Source organism: Sus scrofa, chromosome 14 (assembly GCF_000003025.6).
Source record: "Sus scrofa isolate TJ Tabasco breed Duroc chromosome 14, Sscrofa11.1, whole genome shotgun sequence".
Taxonomy (NCBI): Eukaryota; Metazoa; Chordata; class Mammalia; order Artiodactyla; family Suidae; genus Sus; species Sus scrofa.
Window position 1 is genome coordinate 40,979,726 of NC_010456.5, and position 20,241 is coordinate 40,999,966.

The 20,241-nt window shown below is 44.7% G+C and overlaps 2 protein-coding genes across 33 annotated transcripts in view; one reads left to right on the forward strand and one right to left on the reverse strand.

Annotated features, from left to right (window-relative positions):
* Positions 1 to 16,157, reverse strand: part of ANKRD13A (ankyrin repeat domain 13A) — a 41,538-nt gene extending 25,381 nt beyond the window's left edge. Inside the window, exons 1-2 of one of the 4 annotated variants that reach the window (XM_021074290.1) lie at positions 16,047 to 16,157; positions 1,143 to 1,275 (exon numbers count right to left, since the gene is read on the reverse strand). Coding sequence is in view for 2 of the 4 variants with exons in the window: in XM_021074289.1 (XP_020929948.1) it covers positions 1,143 to 1,275; positions 10,334 to 10,429 (229 nt within the window). In the remaining 2 variants the exon portion in view is untranslated. Of the gene's footprint in view, positions 1 to 1,142; positions 1,276 to 10,333; positions 10,722 to 10,850; positions 10,873 to 16,046 lie in introns of those variants that run through there. The other 3 variants (XM_021074291.1, XM_021074289.1, XM_003132931.5) reach the window with 3 other exon arrangements.
* GIT2 (GIT ArfGAP 2) overlaps positions 16,261 to 20,241 on the forward strand; it is a 55,911-nt gene continuing 51,930 nt past the window's right edge. For 14 of the 29 annotated variants that reach the window (XM_021073772.1, XM_021073777.1, XM_021073779.1 and 11 more), the window contains exon 1: positions 16,266 to 16,469. In XM_021073772.1, coding sequence (XP_020929431.1) covers positions 16,418 to 16,469 — 52 coding nt within the window. In that variant the 5' untranslated portion in view covers positions 16,266 to 16,417. Of the gene's footprint in view, positions 16,470 to 20,241 lie in introns of all 29 variants that reach the window. The other 15 variants (XR_002338851.1, XM_021073769.1, XM_021073770.1 and 12 more) reach the window with 5 other exon arrangements.

Here is a 20,241-nt window from a genome sequence, read left to right on the forward strand (position 1 = left end):
AGTGGATACAGCTCTCATTAGACCCCTAGCCCGGGAACCTCCAATGGCGCTGGAGCAGCCCTAGAAAAGGCAAAAAGACAAAAAAAAAAAAAAAGAGTTCCCGTCATGGCGCAGTGGTTAACGAATCCGACTAGGAACCATGAGGTTGCGGGTTCGGTCCCTGCCCTTGCTCAGTGGGTTAACGATCTGGCGTTGCCGTGAGCTGTGGTGTAGGTTGTAGACGCGGCTCGGATCCCGTGTTGCTGTGGCTCTGGCGTAGGCCAGGGGCTACAGCTCTGATTCGACCCCTAGCCTGGGAACCTCCATATGCCGTGGGAGCGGCCCAAAGAAATAGCAAAAAGGCAAAAAAAAATATTTTGTCTATCTTGTTGGATTCGCTGGAGTTACCACCACATTCTGCAGGGGAAGTCTGGCCTCCTCATTCATGTCCGGTGCATGAGAGCTGCTATTTGGCTGAGGAATCACCCTCAGCCCTGGGCTTTTGGTACAGGACACAATTCGGACTACTGTGCAGACCAGCCAGCAGAACCCGAGGCTGTTGTCTCCTCACTGGGCACCACATCCCAAGAGACAAAGAGCCTTAAGACAACGATGACTCTGAGGACAATGAGGATTGAGACGGGCCTTTATTCAGAAAGAGAAAATGATGCAAGAGACAAGACAGTGGAGTAGAAGGGCCTTGCGAATACACCAAAATCACAACAACTTGCTGAACAACTATCGATTAAAAGAGACTGAAACTTAACAAAAAGGATATTCTACAACCAAGAATATAAAGAATATACCTCGGAGTTCCTGTCATGGCACAGAGGAAACAAGTCCAACTAGGAATCATGAGGTTGTGGGTTTGATCCCTGGCCTTGCTCAGTGGGTTAAGGATCCAGCGTTGCCGTGCGCTGTGGCTGCGGACTCAGCTTGGATCCCATGTTGCTGTGGCTGTGGTGTAGGCCAGCATCTGTAGCTCTGATTTGACTCCTAGCCTGGGAACCTCCATATGCCACGGGTGCAGCCCTAAAAGCAAAAGAAAGAAAGGAAGGAAGGAAGAAGAAACCTCAATGAGGCAGTAGGAGGGGCACACTTCTGATAGAATCAGAAAGAGAAATGAAATTAAAGGCTTTCAATTATTTTATAAGTATACTTGCCTGTCCATCCCTCGCGATTTTCTTTTGTGACATCTGCTTTGTGTCGGAGCAAGACTCTAGCAGATTCCAAATGTCCCAAAGAAACGGCAAGGTGCAACAAGCTTCGACCTCGTGGATCCAGAGCTTCCACGTTCTGTAGAGTAAACACTGGCATTTATATAGTTGGATATATTATATAAAAATGTGGAAAGGGGTTTGAGAGATTATATTAAGTGCAAAAATTTTAAATAGTATTTGCACATTCATAGCAGCAATATATGGAGACATGAATGCTTTCATGCGGGCATGACTAAAACGTGAACCTGGGGCCTATAAATAAAGATGACAGTTACCGAGTTCCTTTTTCTATAAAGTTAAGTGCCTCATAAATAAAAATTGGCTATAGGCCTCAGATCATCAAACACAACCTTAAGCACAAACAGCACTCGACACAACAGCACTCAAATTAAGTCTAAATAAGGCCAAAGGTCTTTCATGGAAAAGCAACCACCCTATGACACAGAACATGGGGGAATTCTCCAGCACATATCAGCATTCTCGTCTAGAACAGGAAGTGCAGGACTTTAATCAAAACTGAAAGCACAGAAGAGAACTCAGGTCAGAATAAAATGACATTCTCTAGCTGGATTCCCACCAAAACACCACTCTCATTATTGTTTTGTTTTGTTTTTTTCATTATTGTGTACTGAGTTTCAAGTGCCTTGAAGTAGCCGCACCCACGGGTCCCACCAACGAGTGTGACCTGCCAGGGGTGAGTGTGGACTTATTTACAGATGAACGTCCATTTCCCATGCTAGACACATTGCCCGTTGGGCTTTGGCTCTTCATTCCTCTTCTGTCCCCCTTTTTGGCACCTGCCCTGGGTCTACAGAGCCAGATGGGGGGTTCCCTGATCCCAGTTCAGTCTGAAGGACTGGGTGCTGCCTTCCAAAGACAGCTCTGAATATTCTTCCCAGGACACAAGAAACTGACATGGGGCTTTGGAATATAAGACTTTTAAAGTTGACATAATACTGCTTAGAAAATGTGCTTTTTCTTTATTTGAGATGCTAGCTGTTGTACAGCCTCCAGAGATATCTAGGACTCTCCACCATCAGCCATGGGAAAGGAAAGTAAGCAGGACTGTGGGTAAAAACTACTATCCAACAGCTACTGGACCTCCCTATTTGGCTCACTGTATCATAGCTACTGTGAAGTAAAGACAAGCACTGCTGTTGAGGAATAAGACAAGTGGCTAGAGATATTCTGCTAAGTGAACACACACGCCCTCCTGGACCAACCCCAGGCCTTGGTGTTCTCTCAGGCACTGAAACGCCAACGTGTCTCCTGGAACGGTGCCCATGCCACCTCCTGGGACTCCCTGACTTTTCCCAAGGGGTAGGGCTTGTTGATCTCCCCAAAGAGAACTCCAAAGATAGGATCCAAGTCTTATATTTCTTAGCTTTTGCCACCCTAGTCTGTAATTTGCATTAGACGATTGTTTTTTAAGTAATATGAGTTAAAATTATTAACTTAATTGAAGCTTAGCAGGAAAGAAACAATTAGCAAATCCAGTATTTTCTTTCACGTCTGTTATAGAAACTGTTTTTCTTTTTTGGCTACACCCAAGGTATTTGGAAATTCCCCGGTCAGGGACTGAATCCAGTCTGGAGCTGTAACCTACACCACAGTAGCAGCAGCAACGCTGGATCCTTAACCCACTGCACCATACTGGGAACTCTAGACACCGTTTTCTTACTCAACTAGTTTAGTCTAGTACATGAAAGGTGCTAGGTTTAGCATGCTGCCTGACTTAAGAGATGCTTAACAGTATTTATGTAAAAGGGGAAACTCTACCTACTTCAATTCACACCCCAGAATAAAACTAACAACTCCGGACTTAAGGATTAATGCTCAGGCTCCTGGGCAACCATTAGATATGATGTATAAAAGCTAAGACACTAGATTTTATATCACAGCTGAAATTCTCTATCAAAACTCCAGCTGACTCTTTACAGAAACTGACAAGCTGATACTAAAATACATAAGAAAATGCAAAGAACCCAGAATAGTCAAATATGATCTTGGAAAGAAGAGTAAAATTTGAGGACTCACACTTCCCAATTACAAAACTTACTACACAAAGCTAAAGCAGTCAAGACAGTGTGGTACTGACATAAAGATAAATATATAGGAGTTCCCGTCATGGAGCAGAGGAAACAAATCCAACTAGGAACCATGAGGTTGCAGGTTTGATCCCTGGCCTTGCTCAATGGGTTGAGGATCCAGCGTTGCTGTGAGTGAGCTGTGGTGTAAGTCGCAGACGCAGCTCGGATCCTGTGTGGTGTGGCTGCGGCACAGGCTGGTGGCTATATGGGAACCTCCATATGCAGCAGGTACAGCTCTAAAAAGACCAAAAAAAAAAAAAAGGAAGTAAAGACAAGTAAAGAATGGGAGAAAATATTTCCAAATCATATACTTAATAAGGCGCTAATATCCAAAATATATGAAGAACCCTAACTACTAAAGAATAAAAAGACAAATGCGTAACTTGGTCCCCATGCTGTGCAACAGAAAAAATTAAAAAATTTAAAAAAAGAATAAAAAGACAAATAATCCAGTTTTTAAATGGGCTAAGGTTTAAATACACATTCCTTCAAAGACATGCCAATGGCCTACAAGCACATGAAAGATGCTCAACATAATCAACAGGGAAATGTAAATCAAAGCACAATGAGATACTACTTCACACCCATTAGGCCACAATCAAAAAGGCAGACAATAACAAGTGTTGACAAGGAGGACAAGAAACTAGAAATACTCTGCTGGTGGGAATGTAAAATGGTGCAGTCAACTCGAAAAACAGTTGGCACTTCCTCAAAAAGTTAAACACAAAATTACTGTAAGACCTAGCAATTCCTCTCATAGGTATTTATCCAAGAAAAATAAAACCACACAAAAACTTGTACACAGATATGCATAGCAGCATTATTCATAATAGCCAAAAAGTAGGAAAAAACAAATGTCAGAGTTCCCGTTGTGGCTCGGCAGTTAACAAACCCAACTAGCATCCATGAGGACATGGGTTCAACCCCTGGCTTTGCTCAGCGGGTTAAGGATCCGGAGTTGCAGTGAGCTGTGGTGTACGTCATAGATGCGGCTCGGATCCAGCGTTGCTGTGGCTCTGGCGTAGGCTTGTGGCTACAGCTCTGATTGGACCCCTAGCCTGGGAACTTCCATATGCCACGGGTCCAGCCCTAGAAAAGACAAAAAAAAAAAAAAAAAAAAAAAAGAATGAAGTACCAATACATGCCACAACATGGATGAACCTTGAAAACACCATGTTAGGTTAAAAAAGCCAAACATAAAAGGTCACATATTTTATGATTCCATTTATATAAAATGCACAGAATAAGCAAATCTATAGAGACAGCAAGTAGCTTAATGATTGCCTGGGGCTAAAGGGGTTGGAGGGAAATGGGGAAAAATGACAGCTAATGGGTATGAGGTCTCTTTATGAGGTGATGAAATGTTTTGGAATGTGATAGCAGTGATAGTTGCACAACTCCAAATATACGGAAAAACAGTGAATAATACATGTTAATGGGTGAACTGTGTAAGTGAATTTTACCTCAATAAAGCTGTTTAAAAATCAACTATGTATTTTACATAACACATAATACTAATCTACCATCTATATACTGTTTGACAAATTGCTTAATTTCTCTTGAGTTTCAGTTTGCTCCCTTATAAAGGGGGAAAAATAAAAAAAATTTAAATTAAAAAACCACCTACCTTACAAAGTTCTTACAAGGGCAAAGGCACAATGCCTAACCCCATAGTAAGCACTTAGAAGAGTTAGCACCTATTATCATACACCTACACTACATACTTTCATATAAGCTGTCACTTTCTCCCTAAAAGGCAACTGTTCAAATTTCTGTATGGTTAATAGTGGAGTTTAGGGTCTCAACTAATGACATAGTTTAGAGAGCAAGAGCTTTCAGAATTTAACTGGAATTCACTTTTGAAAGTGATCATTTACCTTTTCCTTTTAAGTTTCTTCAGTGACAAGCTGTTAAAAATGCCTACGGCTCTGAGTTCCCATTGTGGCTCAGCAGGTTATGAACAAGACTAGCATCCATGAGAGCTTGGGTTTGATCCCTGGCCTCGCTCAGTGGGTTAGGATCTGGCGTTGCCCAGAGCTGTGGTGTAGATCACAGACGTGGCTTGGATCTGGTGTTGCTGTGGCTATGGCTAGGCCTGCAGCTGCAGCTCCAATTTGACCCCTAGCCTGGGAACCTCCACATGCTAAAGCTGCGGCCCTGAAAAGCAAAAAAAAAAAAAAAAAAAAAAAAAAAAAGCCCACAGCTCTTAAACCAGTGTAGTGACCCCAAGGAAGAACAGGAATGAGACTTCTGCACATCTCCCTGTGGGCTAATTTAGGCCCACCCACTTTTCTTATTGCCAGTCTGCTGTCCTGGGTCCCTTATTAGCCTCAGGTGAGTTACTCAACCCCTCTAAGCCTCAGTCCTGAGCATGCAGCAAGAGCTTCAGAAATTATCACCTCCTGGGGGGACCATGGGCAAGAGGCTGCTAGCTGCACTCTACTCTCTCAAGAGAATCAACTGCCCTCATTCCTGAGCTAGTTTTCTCACGGTAAGTCAGGGTGGAGGGGTGTGGGTACCTACAGGCCTGGTCCCTATGGGGAGCCTGAGCTCATGAGGGCTGGGGAGGCACACCTGAGAATAAGCTCCAGCCTCTTTACCTTGGATGCAAGGCTCTGACTCCTGGCAGGCCTCCAGCTGAGCGGCACTGGCTTGAATGCGTGCCCAGTGGCCTCACCCAGCCTTCCCTAGGCTTGGATGAGAACCCCAGGGTGGCTCCCTGTCAGGTTCCCAGCACTGCTGCTGCCTAGAACATCCGTCCCTTCTTGCCCAGATTTTGTGCTTTCACCTGCTGGCTCCTAACCCAGAGCTGACCCTGCAGTCAGGCCTCATCTGCCACCTTCACCCCACTCAGTCTCAGGGTTTCCATCCCCTGGCTAAGGTGCTCTGACAGACCTTTGCCTTTGTCCCCTTAAATTTTCATTCACTCTCCCGGCATCAGTAGGAAGGCCAAAGCGTCGAACAGACCTCTCTGGCTAAGTGACAAATGACATAACCATAACACAAATCATTTCGACTGCACTAACCAACTTCTAGGCCCCACTAAATATTAAAGACAGTAGAGCTGATGGGTTAAGAAACACTTAATAAGTGCCTCTGCTGAGTAAATGTTGAAAGCTTGAAATAATCTCATTGTTGGCAAAGTCACACAAGCAGTGAACTGCAGGACTGCAGCGATTAGCAAGATGGTGGGACTGGGGCTGACTCACACACGTGCAGAAACATGTGCTTAGCCTCTTCATCTGATTCTGTCTGTGCTGCTGTGCCTAGAACAAAATGAGATTCTTACAGCTACCAGTGTGCCTGCTTCGAGTCTCACTTGTGGGATAGAAGGAATGAAGGAAGGGACAGCAGAAACTCACTGGCAAACAAAGCCTTAAGTGAAACAGCTAGTTCTACTGCTGGGGTGGTTTTAATTATGCAACCAATAAGTGTTCTTTGTAGAAAAACTGGAACATACATAAAAGAGTCTACATTCCCAGGATGATTATAATAATAACAGCAGCAACTGTGGTAAATGTACCACTTCCATTTACTATGTGCCTGCGCTTCCCAATCAGTTCTCGGCCTTATTCTCCAGAATCCTGAAATGGAGGCACTTTTACTGTAAGAAGTAAAGTGGAAGCGTTAAGAATACAGGATTAAAGCAGAACTGCGACTTGACATCCTGGTTTGACCACTGGGTAAGCACGTGACTGAAGCTCTCCACCTCTGTTTCCTTATCTGTAAAATGGGGATCACAGTTGCACTCACCCCAAGGAATTGTGATGCAAGTTAAGTCTGAAACTGCAAACAAAATATTTCAGTACAGTGCCTGGCAAAACAATAAGCATCCAGTGTTACTCTCCCCGTTTTGACAAGTGAAACAATTCAGCAAGGGTAAATGAAGCTCCCAAGCTCAAGATTTCATCAGCATTTGTACTGGCCATTAACCTAACTGCCTCCAAGCCGCAGGAGCAGGCAGCTGTTTTTTAATTAATAGTCTCAATAAATAGGAAAGCGACAAATATTCCCTGCTTTGTACTTTAATGCTATCAATTATCAACTTCTTGACCCTGAACCAGTTACAGAATTTGCAGGACCCAGAAAAAAAATCAAAATGCAATGCTCCTTATACAAAAAAATTTTCAAATTTCAAGACGATAACACAGAGCATTAAACCAAGCAAAAGCCGCTTCCGAGCACAGAGCCCTGTGCAAGTGCCCAGGTCACACACCCATGAAGCCGGCCCTATCTCCATACCTTCAAAGGCCAAATTTCAGGATTGAAATTGGATTGTATGGTCATGACAGTCAAGCTTCCATGGTCAAAATGTTCTTATGAGTACACTTCAACTATCCCTTCCCCAGAGAAAACAGGACCCTGTGGAATGATTTACAGTGATAACCAGTAACAAAGTCAAAACCAAATTATTAGCAAAGCTGAATATTCGTTATTGACCTCCCTGACAGTCAAAGGTATTAATGATCAATTTACTCCAGGACAACCTGCTATAAAATTACAATTCTCTACTCTCAAATGTCCTTAACATTTTTCCAGGTAAGAGGCACAGAAAATATTCAATGGACATTCTATCACAGCTTGCAGGGAAAAGAGATAATTCAACCATACCACATTTTAGATTATAAACCAAGACTTTGTTCTTATCAAACAAGTTTTTTTTTTTCTTTTCATTCCAGGCCAGGGGTGCAACCTGCACCACAGCAGCGACCTGAGCCCCAGAAGTGACAACACCAGATCCTTAACCTGCTGAGCCACATAGGAACTACAAACAAGTTTTCCCATAAAGAAAGACTGTACCTCATTTAAACTCTTTACCTTAACTCCAATGAACAGAAAGCCTGCTGTTTTCAGATACCAGTATTGAATATGTGTGTGGTTTAATAATGATGATGGGAGTTCCCACCATAGCACAAGAGGATCAGTGGTGTCCTGGGAGCAGTGGGTCGCAGGTATCGCACAGCACAGTGGGTTAAGGATCCGGCATAGCCACAGCTGTGGCTTAGGTCACAACTACGGCTCAGATCTGATCCCTGGCCTGGGAACTCCATATGCCATAAGGCAGCCAAAAGTGAAAACAAACAAACAAACAAACAAAAACAATGATGATGAAACTCGGATTTATGTTTTGTGACTTTGCTTGTACTTTATCTCAATATTTCGCAAGAAGCTGGCCAGCCCTGCTACTGAGGAAGTGCAGATGCAAAATGCAGCAGACCTAAAAACAAGACTATCTGGTCATTTTTAAAGTGTCCAAGAGGAGACTTAAAGCCGAGAGCAAAATGATGGAGGATTCCCTCTGAGCCATGTGTAGCAAGAGAAAGGGAATTAAATCATCAGGTATGCTGGGATGCCTAACGGTGAATCATTTACTCTGGGGGCATGATCTAATTAAGAGCAGTGACTCTTACAACACAAGTTTATTCTGTCTGGACAGAGAATTTAAATAAAAAAAGAGCAACTTTCAAATTCCAGTGGGTGCTCAACAGACTTCAAAGAAAGATGTCCAGGTACATACAAAAGTAAGCTTAGCAGTAGACCTTGCTCAATTTTTGCCAACCCTAAGAAAATCAAAGCTCCTTTCCCTCACAATTTCTTGCCAATTATAGCAGCAAATTTGAGCCATTCAAAAACCAGAACTTAAGCACACTGGATAACATGAAGTCAACCAGAACAATGATACCAAATAGTTACAAATCCTTATCCTAACTGCTAAGCTGTTAGTTTGTAACTTGAGGGTACCAATACCTCCCAGAATTGCTGGGATGCCTTTGAGGGGGGTTTCTTTTCTTTCTTTTTTCTTTTTTCTTTTTTTTGTTTTGTTTTGTTTTGCTTTTCAGGGCCGCACCTTCAGCATGTGGAGGTTCCCAGGCTAGGGGTCTAATTGGAGCTACAGCTGCCGGCCTACACCACAGCCACAGCAACACCAAATCCAAGCCGTGTCTGCGACCTACACCACAGCTCACAGCAACGCTGGATCCTTAACCCACTGAGCAAGGCCAGAGATCGAACCCGAAACCTCACAGTTCCTAGTCTGATTCATTTCCACTGAGCCATGATGGGATCTCCCAAGGCAGGTTTCTGAAGCAAAATGCTACTGACATTTCAGGACAGATAAATCTTAGTTGGGGAAGGGAGCTTCTTAAGCACTTGTGCATTTTAGGATATTGAGCAGCAAGATGGGCTTCTACTACTCACTAGATTCCAGCAGCACCCACTCCCCACTTGTAACAACCAAAAATATCTCCACGAATTACCAGAGATAGGGGATGAAATCACCTCTAACAGAGAACCACTGTACATAAAGACGGCAATAAATAAAAGACTAGGAATCAAAGCACTTTAGAACAGGAAGTAATTTTTAAGGATGCTCTGTACCAATGATTCTCAAACTTTTGTATATGTCAGCCTCCCTTAGGAGTTTGTTAAAATGCTGATTCCTGGACCTCGCCCGGAACCTATCAATAGTCAAGTATCAGGTGTGCCCACATGGCATCTACAAATAAGTGGACGTGGGCCAGAGCAGGGGAAAATACCTTGTCCAAGGTCACAGGGTGTGTTAGAATCTGGACTCCGAACCCAACCAACCCTTCCTTACAAATAGGATGGGTGAGGTGAGAGGTGTGTGTTGCTCATACATTCTGGGGAGAGGCAGGCCTAATTGGTTAGGACGGTGCACACCAGCGCCAGAGGCCAGAGTTAAAATCTCGACTTGGCATGTATTAGGTGAGCGACCTTGTTCGAGGCACATCAACTCTGGGAGCCTCAGTTTCCTTCTCTGTCAAATGAAAGGGCTGTACTTACCTCCTAGTGTTGTTGGAAAGGCTAAAAGAGATAATGTATATAAAACCATCGACACAGGGCCTGGCACACGTTAAGCGCTCAACACACGTCCTGTTATTATTATTATTGTCCAACGACAGCAGAATGGAAGGGGTCTGCGGGGCCCCGAAGGCAGAGGGCAAGAGATGGGCTCTGAGAGGCGATCTGACCCCCTACTTCCCCTTTCTCTCGCCGGGGGCGGACCCCCGCCTCGCCCCTCACCTGGCCCCGCAGCTCCTTCTCCAGCTGCCGGTAGTCGTTGTTCCAGACCAGGAGATGCAAGGGGAAGTGGCGGCTGGCGTCGCAGGCCGAAGACATGGCGGGGAGGTCGCACCCGGGCCCTCACCGTCGCTTGCCTAGCCTCAGCCCCGGCGGGGTCTCCGGCGCCCGCCGCCCGACGGCCGGCTCCCGAGAGAACCAAGCGAGTAAGCAAGGGGCGCGTACGCAGTCGGGCGGCCTAGCTGGCCCGGTGCGGGCGCGCGGGACGTCGTGGGTAGCGGGCCGGGTCGGGGACGGGGTCGGCCGCGCCCACCCCGCGCCCCGCCACGCACCCGCCCGCGCTGACAGCTCCCGAACCGACTTCTGCGGGCCGAACTGCCCCAAACAGGGAAGTGCAGGGAGCGAACCACCGCGCACCGCAGTGGGGGGAGGCTAGGCCAGCCAACCGAGTCGGGGCCTGCCCAATCCCATCCACCTCCAACTTTACACTGGGAAGCACAGTGTAATGCCCAAAACGGACCTAAAATTCTCGCCTTTAGCCCGAGATCTTGACACGAAAAATTCATTCTACTCTTCATCAGCCCCTTTTTCCCCCTGCTCCAGCTCTCGCATATGGTTCGGCCCACAACTGGGCCTCTTCCATCCGCTCTGCGGGCAGGGGGTGACAACAGGCTTCTGGACTAAACCATTCCAGCTACTGACTCTCTTGCAGCCTTTTTGGACCTGGGCAGATACTTCCACTATTGGTCCGGAGCCATTTTGGAAGCGGGCAACACCAAATAATTTTCAGCAGGGGTATTATAAATTCTGGAGAAGTGGCATCGACTAGTTGCATAATAGGGGGATGGTTCTCAGGATTTCTCAACGTTGGCACATTTTGAATATAATTTTTTTGTTTTTTGTTTTGCTTTTCTGGTAGCTCCAATTCTTTTGAATTTCATTTTATTTTTAAACTTTCTTTTTTATTTTTATACAATTTTAAAAGTTACTTTCAATTTATAGTTATTACTAAATATTGGCTATATTCCCTGTGATGTACCATACAACCTTGAGCCTATCTGGCACCCAACAGTTTGGGTCTCTCACTCCCTCAACCTTGTATTGATACAGCCCCCTTCTTCCCCCCCAGCCATTAGTTTGTTCTCTATATCTGTAAGACTGTTTCTTTTTTGTTATATTTACTAATCTGTTGTATTTTTTAGATTCCACATATGTGATTTTTTTTTTTTTTTTTTTTTTTTGTCTTCTGGCCTTTTTTTTCAGGGCCGCCCTCGCAGTATATGGAGATTCCCAGGCTAGGGGTCCAATCGGAGCTGTAGCCACTGGCCTACGCCAGAGCCACAGCAACTCGGGATCCGAGCCACATCTGCAACCTACGCCACAGCTCATGGCAACGCCGGATCCTGAACCTACTGAGCAAGGGCAGGGACCGAACCCGCAACCTCATGGTTCCTAGTCGGATTCGCTAACCACTGTGCCACGATGGGAACTCCCACATATGTGATATTAGAGTGTTTGCCTCTGATTTATCTCACTTAGCATAATGCCCTCCACGTCCATCTAGGTTGCTGCGAATAGCAAAATTTTATTCTTTTGTATGATTGAGTAGTATTCCATTGTGTGTGTGTGTGTGTGTGACATCTTTGTCCATTCATCTGTTGATAGACACTTAGGTTGTGCTGCCATATCGCAGCAATAGTAAGTAATGCAGCCATAAACATTGAGGTGCATGCATCTTTTCAAATAAGTGTTTTTGGTCATATGATAGTTTTATTTTTGTTTTGGGGGTTTTGTTTGTTTGTTTTGCTTTTTAGGGCCGCATGCCCAGCATATGGAAGTTCCCAGGCTAGGGGTTGAATTGGAGCTGCAGCTGCTGGCCTACACCACAGCCACAGTAATGCAAGATCTGAGCTGCTCTGTGACCTACACCACGGCCACAGCAACGCCAGATCCTTAACAAACTGAAGGAGGCCAGGGATGAAACCTGTGTCCTCATGGGTACTAGTCAGATTCGTTTCTGCTGATCCATGATGGGAACTCCTGGTGGTTCTATTTTTAGTTTTTGAGAAAGCTCTGTACTGTTTTCTACAGGGGCTACACTAATTTACATTCCCACCAACAGTGTACAGGGTTCCCTCTTCTCCACATGCTCACCATTTGTTATTTGTGTTCTTTTTGATGAGAATCATTTTGCCAGGTGGGAGGTGATATCTCATTATGGTTTTGATATGCATTTCCCTGATGATTAACAAAGCTAAGCATCTTTTCATGTGCCTGTTGGCCATCTGCATTTCCTCTTTAGAAAAATGTCTATTCAGTTCTGCCCATTTTTTAATCAGTTTGGTCTTTTTGATGTTCAGTTGTATGAGATGTTTATACATGTTGAATATTAATTCCCTATCAGTCATATCTTTTGCAAATATGTGTCCTGTTCAATAGATTGTCTTTTCATTCTGTTGATTGTTTCCTTTACTGTGCAAAAGCTTTTCAGTTTAAGTAGGTCCCATTTGTTCATTTTTGCTTTCATTTCCTTTAGGAGACAGATCCAAAAAAATGTTGCTGCAATTTATGTCGGAGTGTCCTGTCTATTTTTCCTCTAGGAGTTTCATACTATCTTGTCTTACATCTTACATTTAGGTCTTTAATCCATTTTGCGTTTTTTGTGTGTGTGTGGGTGTGTTTGCCATGCCCACAGCATGTGGAAGTTCCCTGACCAGGGATCAAACTCACACCACAGCAGCAACTGGAGCTGCTGCAGTGACAATGCCAGATACTTACTCCGCTGTACCACAAGGTAATTCCCAGTTTATTTTTGTAGATGGCGTTAGAGAATGTTCTAATTTTATTATTTTACATGTAGCTGTCCAGTTTTCCTAGCACCACTCTTTTTTTTTTTTTTTTTTTTTTTTTTTTTTTTTTTTCCGGCTGCTCCCTCAGCATGTGGAAGCTCCTGAGCCAGGGATCGAACTTGCACCAAGAAGAGACCCAAGCCACTGCAGTGACAATGCCAGATCTTTAGCCCACTGCAACACAGTGGGAATTCCTCCTAGCATCATTTATTGAAGAGACTATCTTTTCTTCATTGTATAGTCTTGCCTCTCTTTTTTTTTTAGGGCCGTACCCATGGCAAATGTAAGTTCCCAGGCCAGGGGTCAAATCAGAGCTACAGCTGCAGGCCTACACCACAGCCACAGCAATACAGGATCTAAGCCGCATCTTCGACTTACACCACAGCTCACGGCAATGCCAGATCCTTAACCCACTGGGCGAGGCCAGGGATCAAACCCACAACCTCATGGTTCCTGATCAGATTCATTTCCACTGTGCCATGATGGGAACTTCCGTAGCTCCTTGATTCAATGAAGAACCAAGTAAACTTACATCTGCTCACCAGCCTGAACTTTCTGCACAGCTGTCTACTAGATCATATAGCTAGGCAAAGTTATTTAATGCATTCTGAAAGCATCCTCTGCCTTCCCTGCTTGTGAATAGCCAGCTTTTCAGATGCCTACAACAACAGCTGTTCAAGAATTCAGGCTTAATCCATTCTCCACAGGTGTTGAGTCCAGAAGATTTGAGAATACATGAAGCAAAACAGGATGTAGAAGCATCAGGATGGCATCCAGAGGCTTTAGCTATGGAATGTGTGGGAAATATATGTTAATGCACACACCACTCATTTATAAAAATGGAGAAATGAAACAAAGACCCATGCTTTTGACATCTCCTTCAGGACTTCCTAACCTTTAAGAAGATTTATGCAATTTAATCTTTCTCTTCATTGTCTCATGCTTATCTAATCTCTCTTAATTCATTAGTTGGAGAACTTCACAATGGCTGTTCACCAGAGTACCTAAAGTCAAAATAATACCTGGCCCGGGAGTTCCCCATGTGGCTCAGTGGTTAACGAATCCGACTAGGAACCATGAGGTTGTGGGTTTGATCCCTGGCCTTGCTCAGTGGGTTAAGGATCCAGCGTTGCTGTGAGCTGTGGTGTAGGTCGCAGACCCAGCTTGGATCCCGTGTTGCTATAGCTCTGGTATAGGCTGGCGGCTACGTCTCCGATTAGACTCCTAGCCTGGGAAGCTCCAAATGCCACAGGAGCGGCCCTAGAAAACACAAAAAGACAAAAAAAAAAAAAAAAAAAAAAAAAAAAGACCTGGCATTGCCTTGAGCTGCGGTGTAGGTCACAGACTCGGCTCAGATCCCGAGGTGCTGTGTAGGCTGGCAGCTACAGCTCTGATTAGACCCCTAGCTTGGGAACCTCCATATGCTGTGGGTGGGGCCCTAGAAAAAGGCAAAAAGGCAAAAATAAATAAATAAAAATAAATTAAAAAAAACAAAGCAAAACAAATACCTGGCCCATGATAGGCATCGAACATTTGCTGAATGGAGATCATAGTTGGGTTTACATATAATACACAAAATATTCATTAGCATTAGGGTCACACCTCTGCTCTCTATCACACTGATTAAACTCACTTCATTGCGTTTATCTCATACCATCCTGTATATTAGGTTATCTATCGTTATCCTCAAAATTGTGATTAAGAAATAATAGTAATATCAAATTCCAATAATAACAGAGGCTACTTTTTTTTTGCTTTTTGCTATTTCTTGGGCCGCTCCCGCAGCATATGGAGGTTCCCACGCTAGGGGTCTAGTTGGAGCTGCGCCACCGGCCTACGCCAGAGCCACAGCAACGTGGGATCCGAGCCGAGTCTGCAACCTACACCACAGCTCACAGCAACGCCGGATCGTGAACCCACTGAGCAAGGGCAGGGACTGAACCTGCAACCTCATGGTTCCTAGTCGGATTCGTTAACCATTGCGCCACGACGGGAACTTCAAGAGGCTACTATTAATGAGGGTTCACTCTGAGGCAAGCATACCACACTCTTCTGTGAATTATTCCATTTGTTCTTAGCCAGACAGTAAATATTTAGCTATACGTTTCATATATGAGTTTTGTTAAATATTCATCCTTTCCCTCTTCTCCTTCCTCTTTACAATCCTTCAAAAATGTAAAAATTAGGAGTTCCCTGTGTCGTGCAGTGGAAAGGAATCCAACCAGTAAACCTGAGGATGCAGGTCTGATCTCTGGCCTCGCTTAGTGGGTCCGGGATCTGGTGTTGCTGTGGGCTAGTGGGTAGGTCACAGGTGCAGCTGGGATCCCGCATTGCTATGGCTGTGGTGTAGGCTGACAGCTGTAGCTCCAATTTACCCCTAACCTGGGAACCTCCATATGGCCTAAAAAACAACAAAACAAGTAAAAATTAAGAGTTGATGGCCGAGCAATTAAGGACTCAGTTGTCACTGCTGTGGCTCGATTATTGCTATGGCTCCAGTTCCATCCCGGCCCTGAAACTTCCACATGCCAAAACACAACAAAAACAAAAAAATAAAACTATGAAAATCATTTTTAGGTGCAAGCCATACAAAAGAAAATTGTAGGCTAGCGGTAGATACACATTATCTTCCTCTAGCAGATTATATTAAAACTGCAGCATAAGGAAACACATAATATACCCTTATTTTACTTATTGTAGATCTAGCACAATTGAATGTTAGCTCCATAAAGACAGGAAATTTTGTCCTCTTGGCTCACTACTCTTTCTTCACTGCTTGGAACACTGTGTGTAATTTGCTGAATAAAGGAAAGAATATATAAATGAACTTGGCCAAAGTTATGCGAAATGACTTGACTACTGATTACCTCAGGCAGGTTGCAGCTGCAGACTTCTGGTTACTAGATTTGGTATTAATCAGTGCTGGGAAGAAGCGAATTTCTTCTGGAGAGGGAGACAAATTACAGAAAATTTGGAAGCAGGACGGAAGATCCTTGCCCTCACTCAATATGGCGACAGGGCAGCGTGCCCTTTCCGGTCACATGATCTGCCTATTGCCAAAGGGTGCCTCCCCGCGCGTGCGTGCTGGGCCGCGGCTGCGAGGCGCTCAGGGAGAGGCGCTGCCGCCAGCGCCGCCGCTGGGACCCGTTAGAGCGGAAGCGCCTCCGCCGCCGCCGCCGCCGCCGCCGCCTTCGCTGTCTCGGGGCCCCAGGTTCCCGGCAGGTGGGAGGCGGGAGCCATGTCGAAGCGGCTCCGGAGCAGCGAAGTGTGCGCTGACTGCAGCGGGCCAGGTGAGTCTCATCAGCCGGGCCCGCTCCCCTCAGCTCTCCTGGCCAGGACCCCTGCCCCGGGGCCGCCCCTCGAGCCGGGCGGGTCCCGGCAGTCGACCTCTGCATCCCATGCCTGGGGTCACGACGAGGAGGAAGGGGGGCGGTCTTGGGGCAGAACCTGCCCCTGGCCTGTCAGAGCCGGGCGGGCAGGGGGCCGCCGCCCTCCCGCCCCTCCTTTCCCTTTCGTTCACTCTGTCCCAGGCCGTCCGGGGAGGCGGTGGGGTCGGAGCCGCTTTCCTAACAGGAAGGGGCTTGGGCAATCCACAGGAAGGCCAATTACAGAAGTAAAATGCGAGCGTCTTCCCGGCTGCGGCCCCCAGAGACTGCAGGTGTCACCACCCCCTTCCCACAGTCACCCAAGACCCCCGTCCCCGGAGGCGCCCTGCTGGTAGTGGGCGACGCTCACCCCTTCCCTCCACTGAGACTCGCCAGAGGACCCCCATGGACGATTTCGCCATTTCTGGCATCCCGACTCCCGCTCCACGGCAGAGAGTCTCCAGGATGTCGGGGTCTTGCAAACGCCACCTGCACTTGGGAGGCAATGCTTGGCTCAGGTTCTGAGATCTGAACCGTCTGAGTTCAAACTAGATGTTCCCTCTGGGTGACCTTGGGCTGGTGACTTCATTTGGCCGAGTCTTCATTTCCTCATTTTTCCGATGGGGATAATGGGGAGTATGGTGCTTAGCGGTAGGGAAGATTCAGTGAATATTCTTAGCATCATCTCATTTAAATTTTTTTCCCCTATTGTGTACAGAACCTTTACAGTCCCTTAAAACTATAGTTGAATTTCTAAATCATGCATTAATTACAGCTTACAAAACCAACACACACCACATCACTGACAAGTAGACCCATTTGGGCATTTAGGCAATATAGGCATATGGCAGCACTGAAAGGCCAAAACTAAACCTCCCATGTGTAGTTTTCGTCTTAGCAGTTGGAACTGAGTTGACAGGTCTCTGTACTGTTCTCAGTGCTTGTATTTTTCTGCTTTGAATTTGAAGTAATTCAAAAGGTAAAATGGCACCACAGCATCCAGTAAACAATCTTAATGAAACCATTGCGCACCAGTGTTTTTGCGACTGTTCCAAACTTTGTCTTGTCAGATGGAAGTGGAGACTGATTTTTAAATAGTACTATGATAATTCAAACCTTATGTGGTTATTTCATGGCCTCTATAATGTAAGTGGGGTTACCGGTTTCCTTTGAAGATAGGGAGACGGGTGGAGGAGTTTAAAAAGAGGTGTTTTAGAAACCAAGTTAATGTGTTATACAAACTCCATCGTATTCTCTAAAAATGTTATTTGTTCCACTTCCTTATTTTCTTGCCTCTTTTCGGTTGAACCTTCTGTGATGTTTGATTCTTATGAGTCTAGATTCAAACTTCCTCTTGAAATGCATTTTCTGTGCTTCTCAGTGGGTGGTATGAGGCAAAGGAAAAACTGCAGCTCCCTTGCTACACTAAACACTATCTTGCACCTCTGCAGCATTTTGTGCATTTCAGAACATTTTCTCTTCCATTGTTTCATTTTAGTTGTTGTCTCATATGCCTAATCTACAGAGACTTGAGTCACTTCCTTCCTGTTTTGAATATAATTAGGCTACCTTGAAATGTTCTGAACTTGAGCAGCCAGGAATTTGTGCTGTCTTTTCTGCAAAGCCCTATGAAAGTTACCTTTAGGGTTAGGGACCCCTTTGAGATTCTGATGAATGCTAAGGCCTTCTTGCCAGAAAATGCACACATAATTACTCTTTCACAGAGAATTTATGTTACGATTTTTCAGTGGAATCATAGACGTTTCTGAAGCCCATTTGTTGTCTTCTTAGAAGCCAGGTTAAGAAGCCATAGCATAAACCGTTCAGATAGACTGGAAGGGGTTCACCCAGCCTCTTGCATACAAACTCAGTTTGGATTTTACTGTGTTGTTAACATGGGATTCTGATTCATGACGTTAAGGTGATTAATAGGGAAACTTTCTTAATGTGTGTTAAATCCTTGCTGTTTTGTACCTGTTTAATTTCCTCCAAAGGAGATTGTGAATCTTCAGAATGATATGTGAAAATCAAAGCTAATCTTCAAAACAAATAGTCTTTTTGTATGTGTGTCATTAGTAGTAGTACCATACTGCAAAAAGCATTGTTCTAGGAGTTCCCTTCATGGCGCAGCAGAAATGAATCCGACTAGGAACCATGAGGTTGCAGGTTTGATCCCTGGCCTCTCTCAGTGGGTTAAGGATCTGGTGTTGCCAAGAGCTGTGGTGTAGGTGGAAGACGAGGCTCAGATCTGGCATTGCTGTGGCTGTGGTATTGGCCAGCAGCTGTAGCTGCAATTAGACCCCTAGCCTGGGAACCTCCGTCTGCTGCGGGTGTGGCCCTAAAAAAAGACAAAACAAAACAAACAAACAAAAGCATTGTTCTGTATCTTTGTAGGGATCCTTCATCTTGATGTTTCCACCCTTTGCCTTTTTTTTGGATGCACTGGTGCCATGTGGAAGTTCCAGGGCCAGGGATGGAATCTATACCACAGCAGCAACCCAGGCCGCTGCAGTGACAATACCTATCCTTAACCCACTGAGCCACAAGTGACTCCCCAATCTTTGCTTTTTAGAATGGCAGACAGAGTTGTACCTCACTGAATAATTTTGTTTCTGTCTTATTTCATGGCAAACATTTGATAACCATGATCAAATCTTAATAACTAGTTTTACCTTTAAAAAAAATGAATCTAGTTCATATCCTTCTGTGAGTTCAACTACCTGAAAATTCCCCTGAGATTTTTCACTATAGTAATACAGTATTTGTGTGAAACAGTCAGTGTTTTAAGTATTAACAGTCAAAACCTTTTTCCAATGGTCATGAATTTCGTTGGCTTTTGAAAATATTTGAATGGTACTTACCAAAATGATTTAGAAACGTTGTAACAGCTACCATTACGGAGTACTTCCTATATGCAAGGAATTTTGCTTGTTCTTTATATCCTCACTACCCTGGATTGTGTTGTTCCTCCAATTTGATCCATAATGAGGACTCTCAAAAAGAAATAACTTGCCTGAGATCATTGTGCAAGAAGTGGCAGAGTTGGGGTTCAAACCCTGGACTGCTTGTCTCCAGAGCCATCCCTCTTAACCACTACACTCTCTGACTCCTGATTTGTCTTTGATTGAAATCCCATAACTTTTCATTTTATGGCTAGAAAGGGTTTGAATAAACTGTTAAAAATGGTAAAGATGGTGTACATGCATTTTCGAGATTTTTGTGGACATTGAAGAATTTTTAAATATAACCCTTAAGCCAGGCAGCTTGAGCGGCAACTATTGTCACTCCATTGTGAGTCTGATGAAATGTAGAAGGTCTGTCTTTATTTTGAATTTCTAAGTGTCTAGTTTACTTCCCCAGTGTGAATTATTCATACTGCTTACCAAGTGTGAATTATTCCTTGTTTCAAAGGATGTCTAATGAAGCTCTGTAGGACTTCATAGGAAAAAAGTATTATATGCACACCAAAAGTATTACTCTAGGGAGGTCCCTGGTGGCTCAGCAAGTTAAAGATCTGGCATTTTCACTGCTATGGTGTGGGTTCTATCCCTGGCCTGGGAACATTTGCATGCCTTGAGCGAGGCCAGAAAAAAAAATCACTCATTTGTATTTTACATCTTTGCCTCTGTGAGGCTGCTGTTTTTACAACTTCTGTTACTTCAGATCAGCTGTGAGATCGGACTCAGTAGTTTATTTA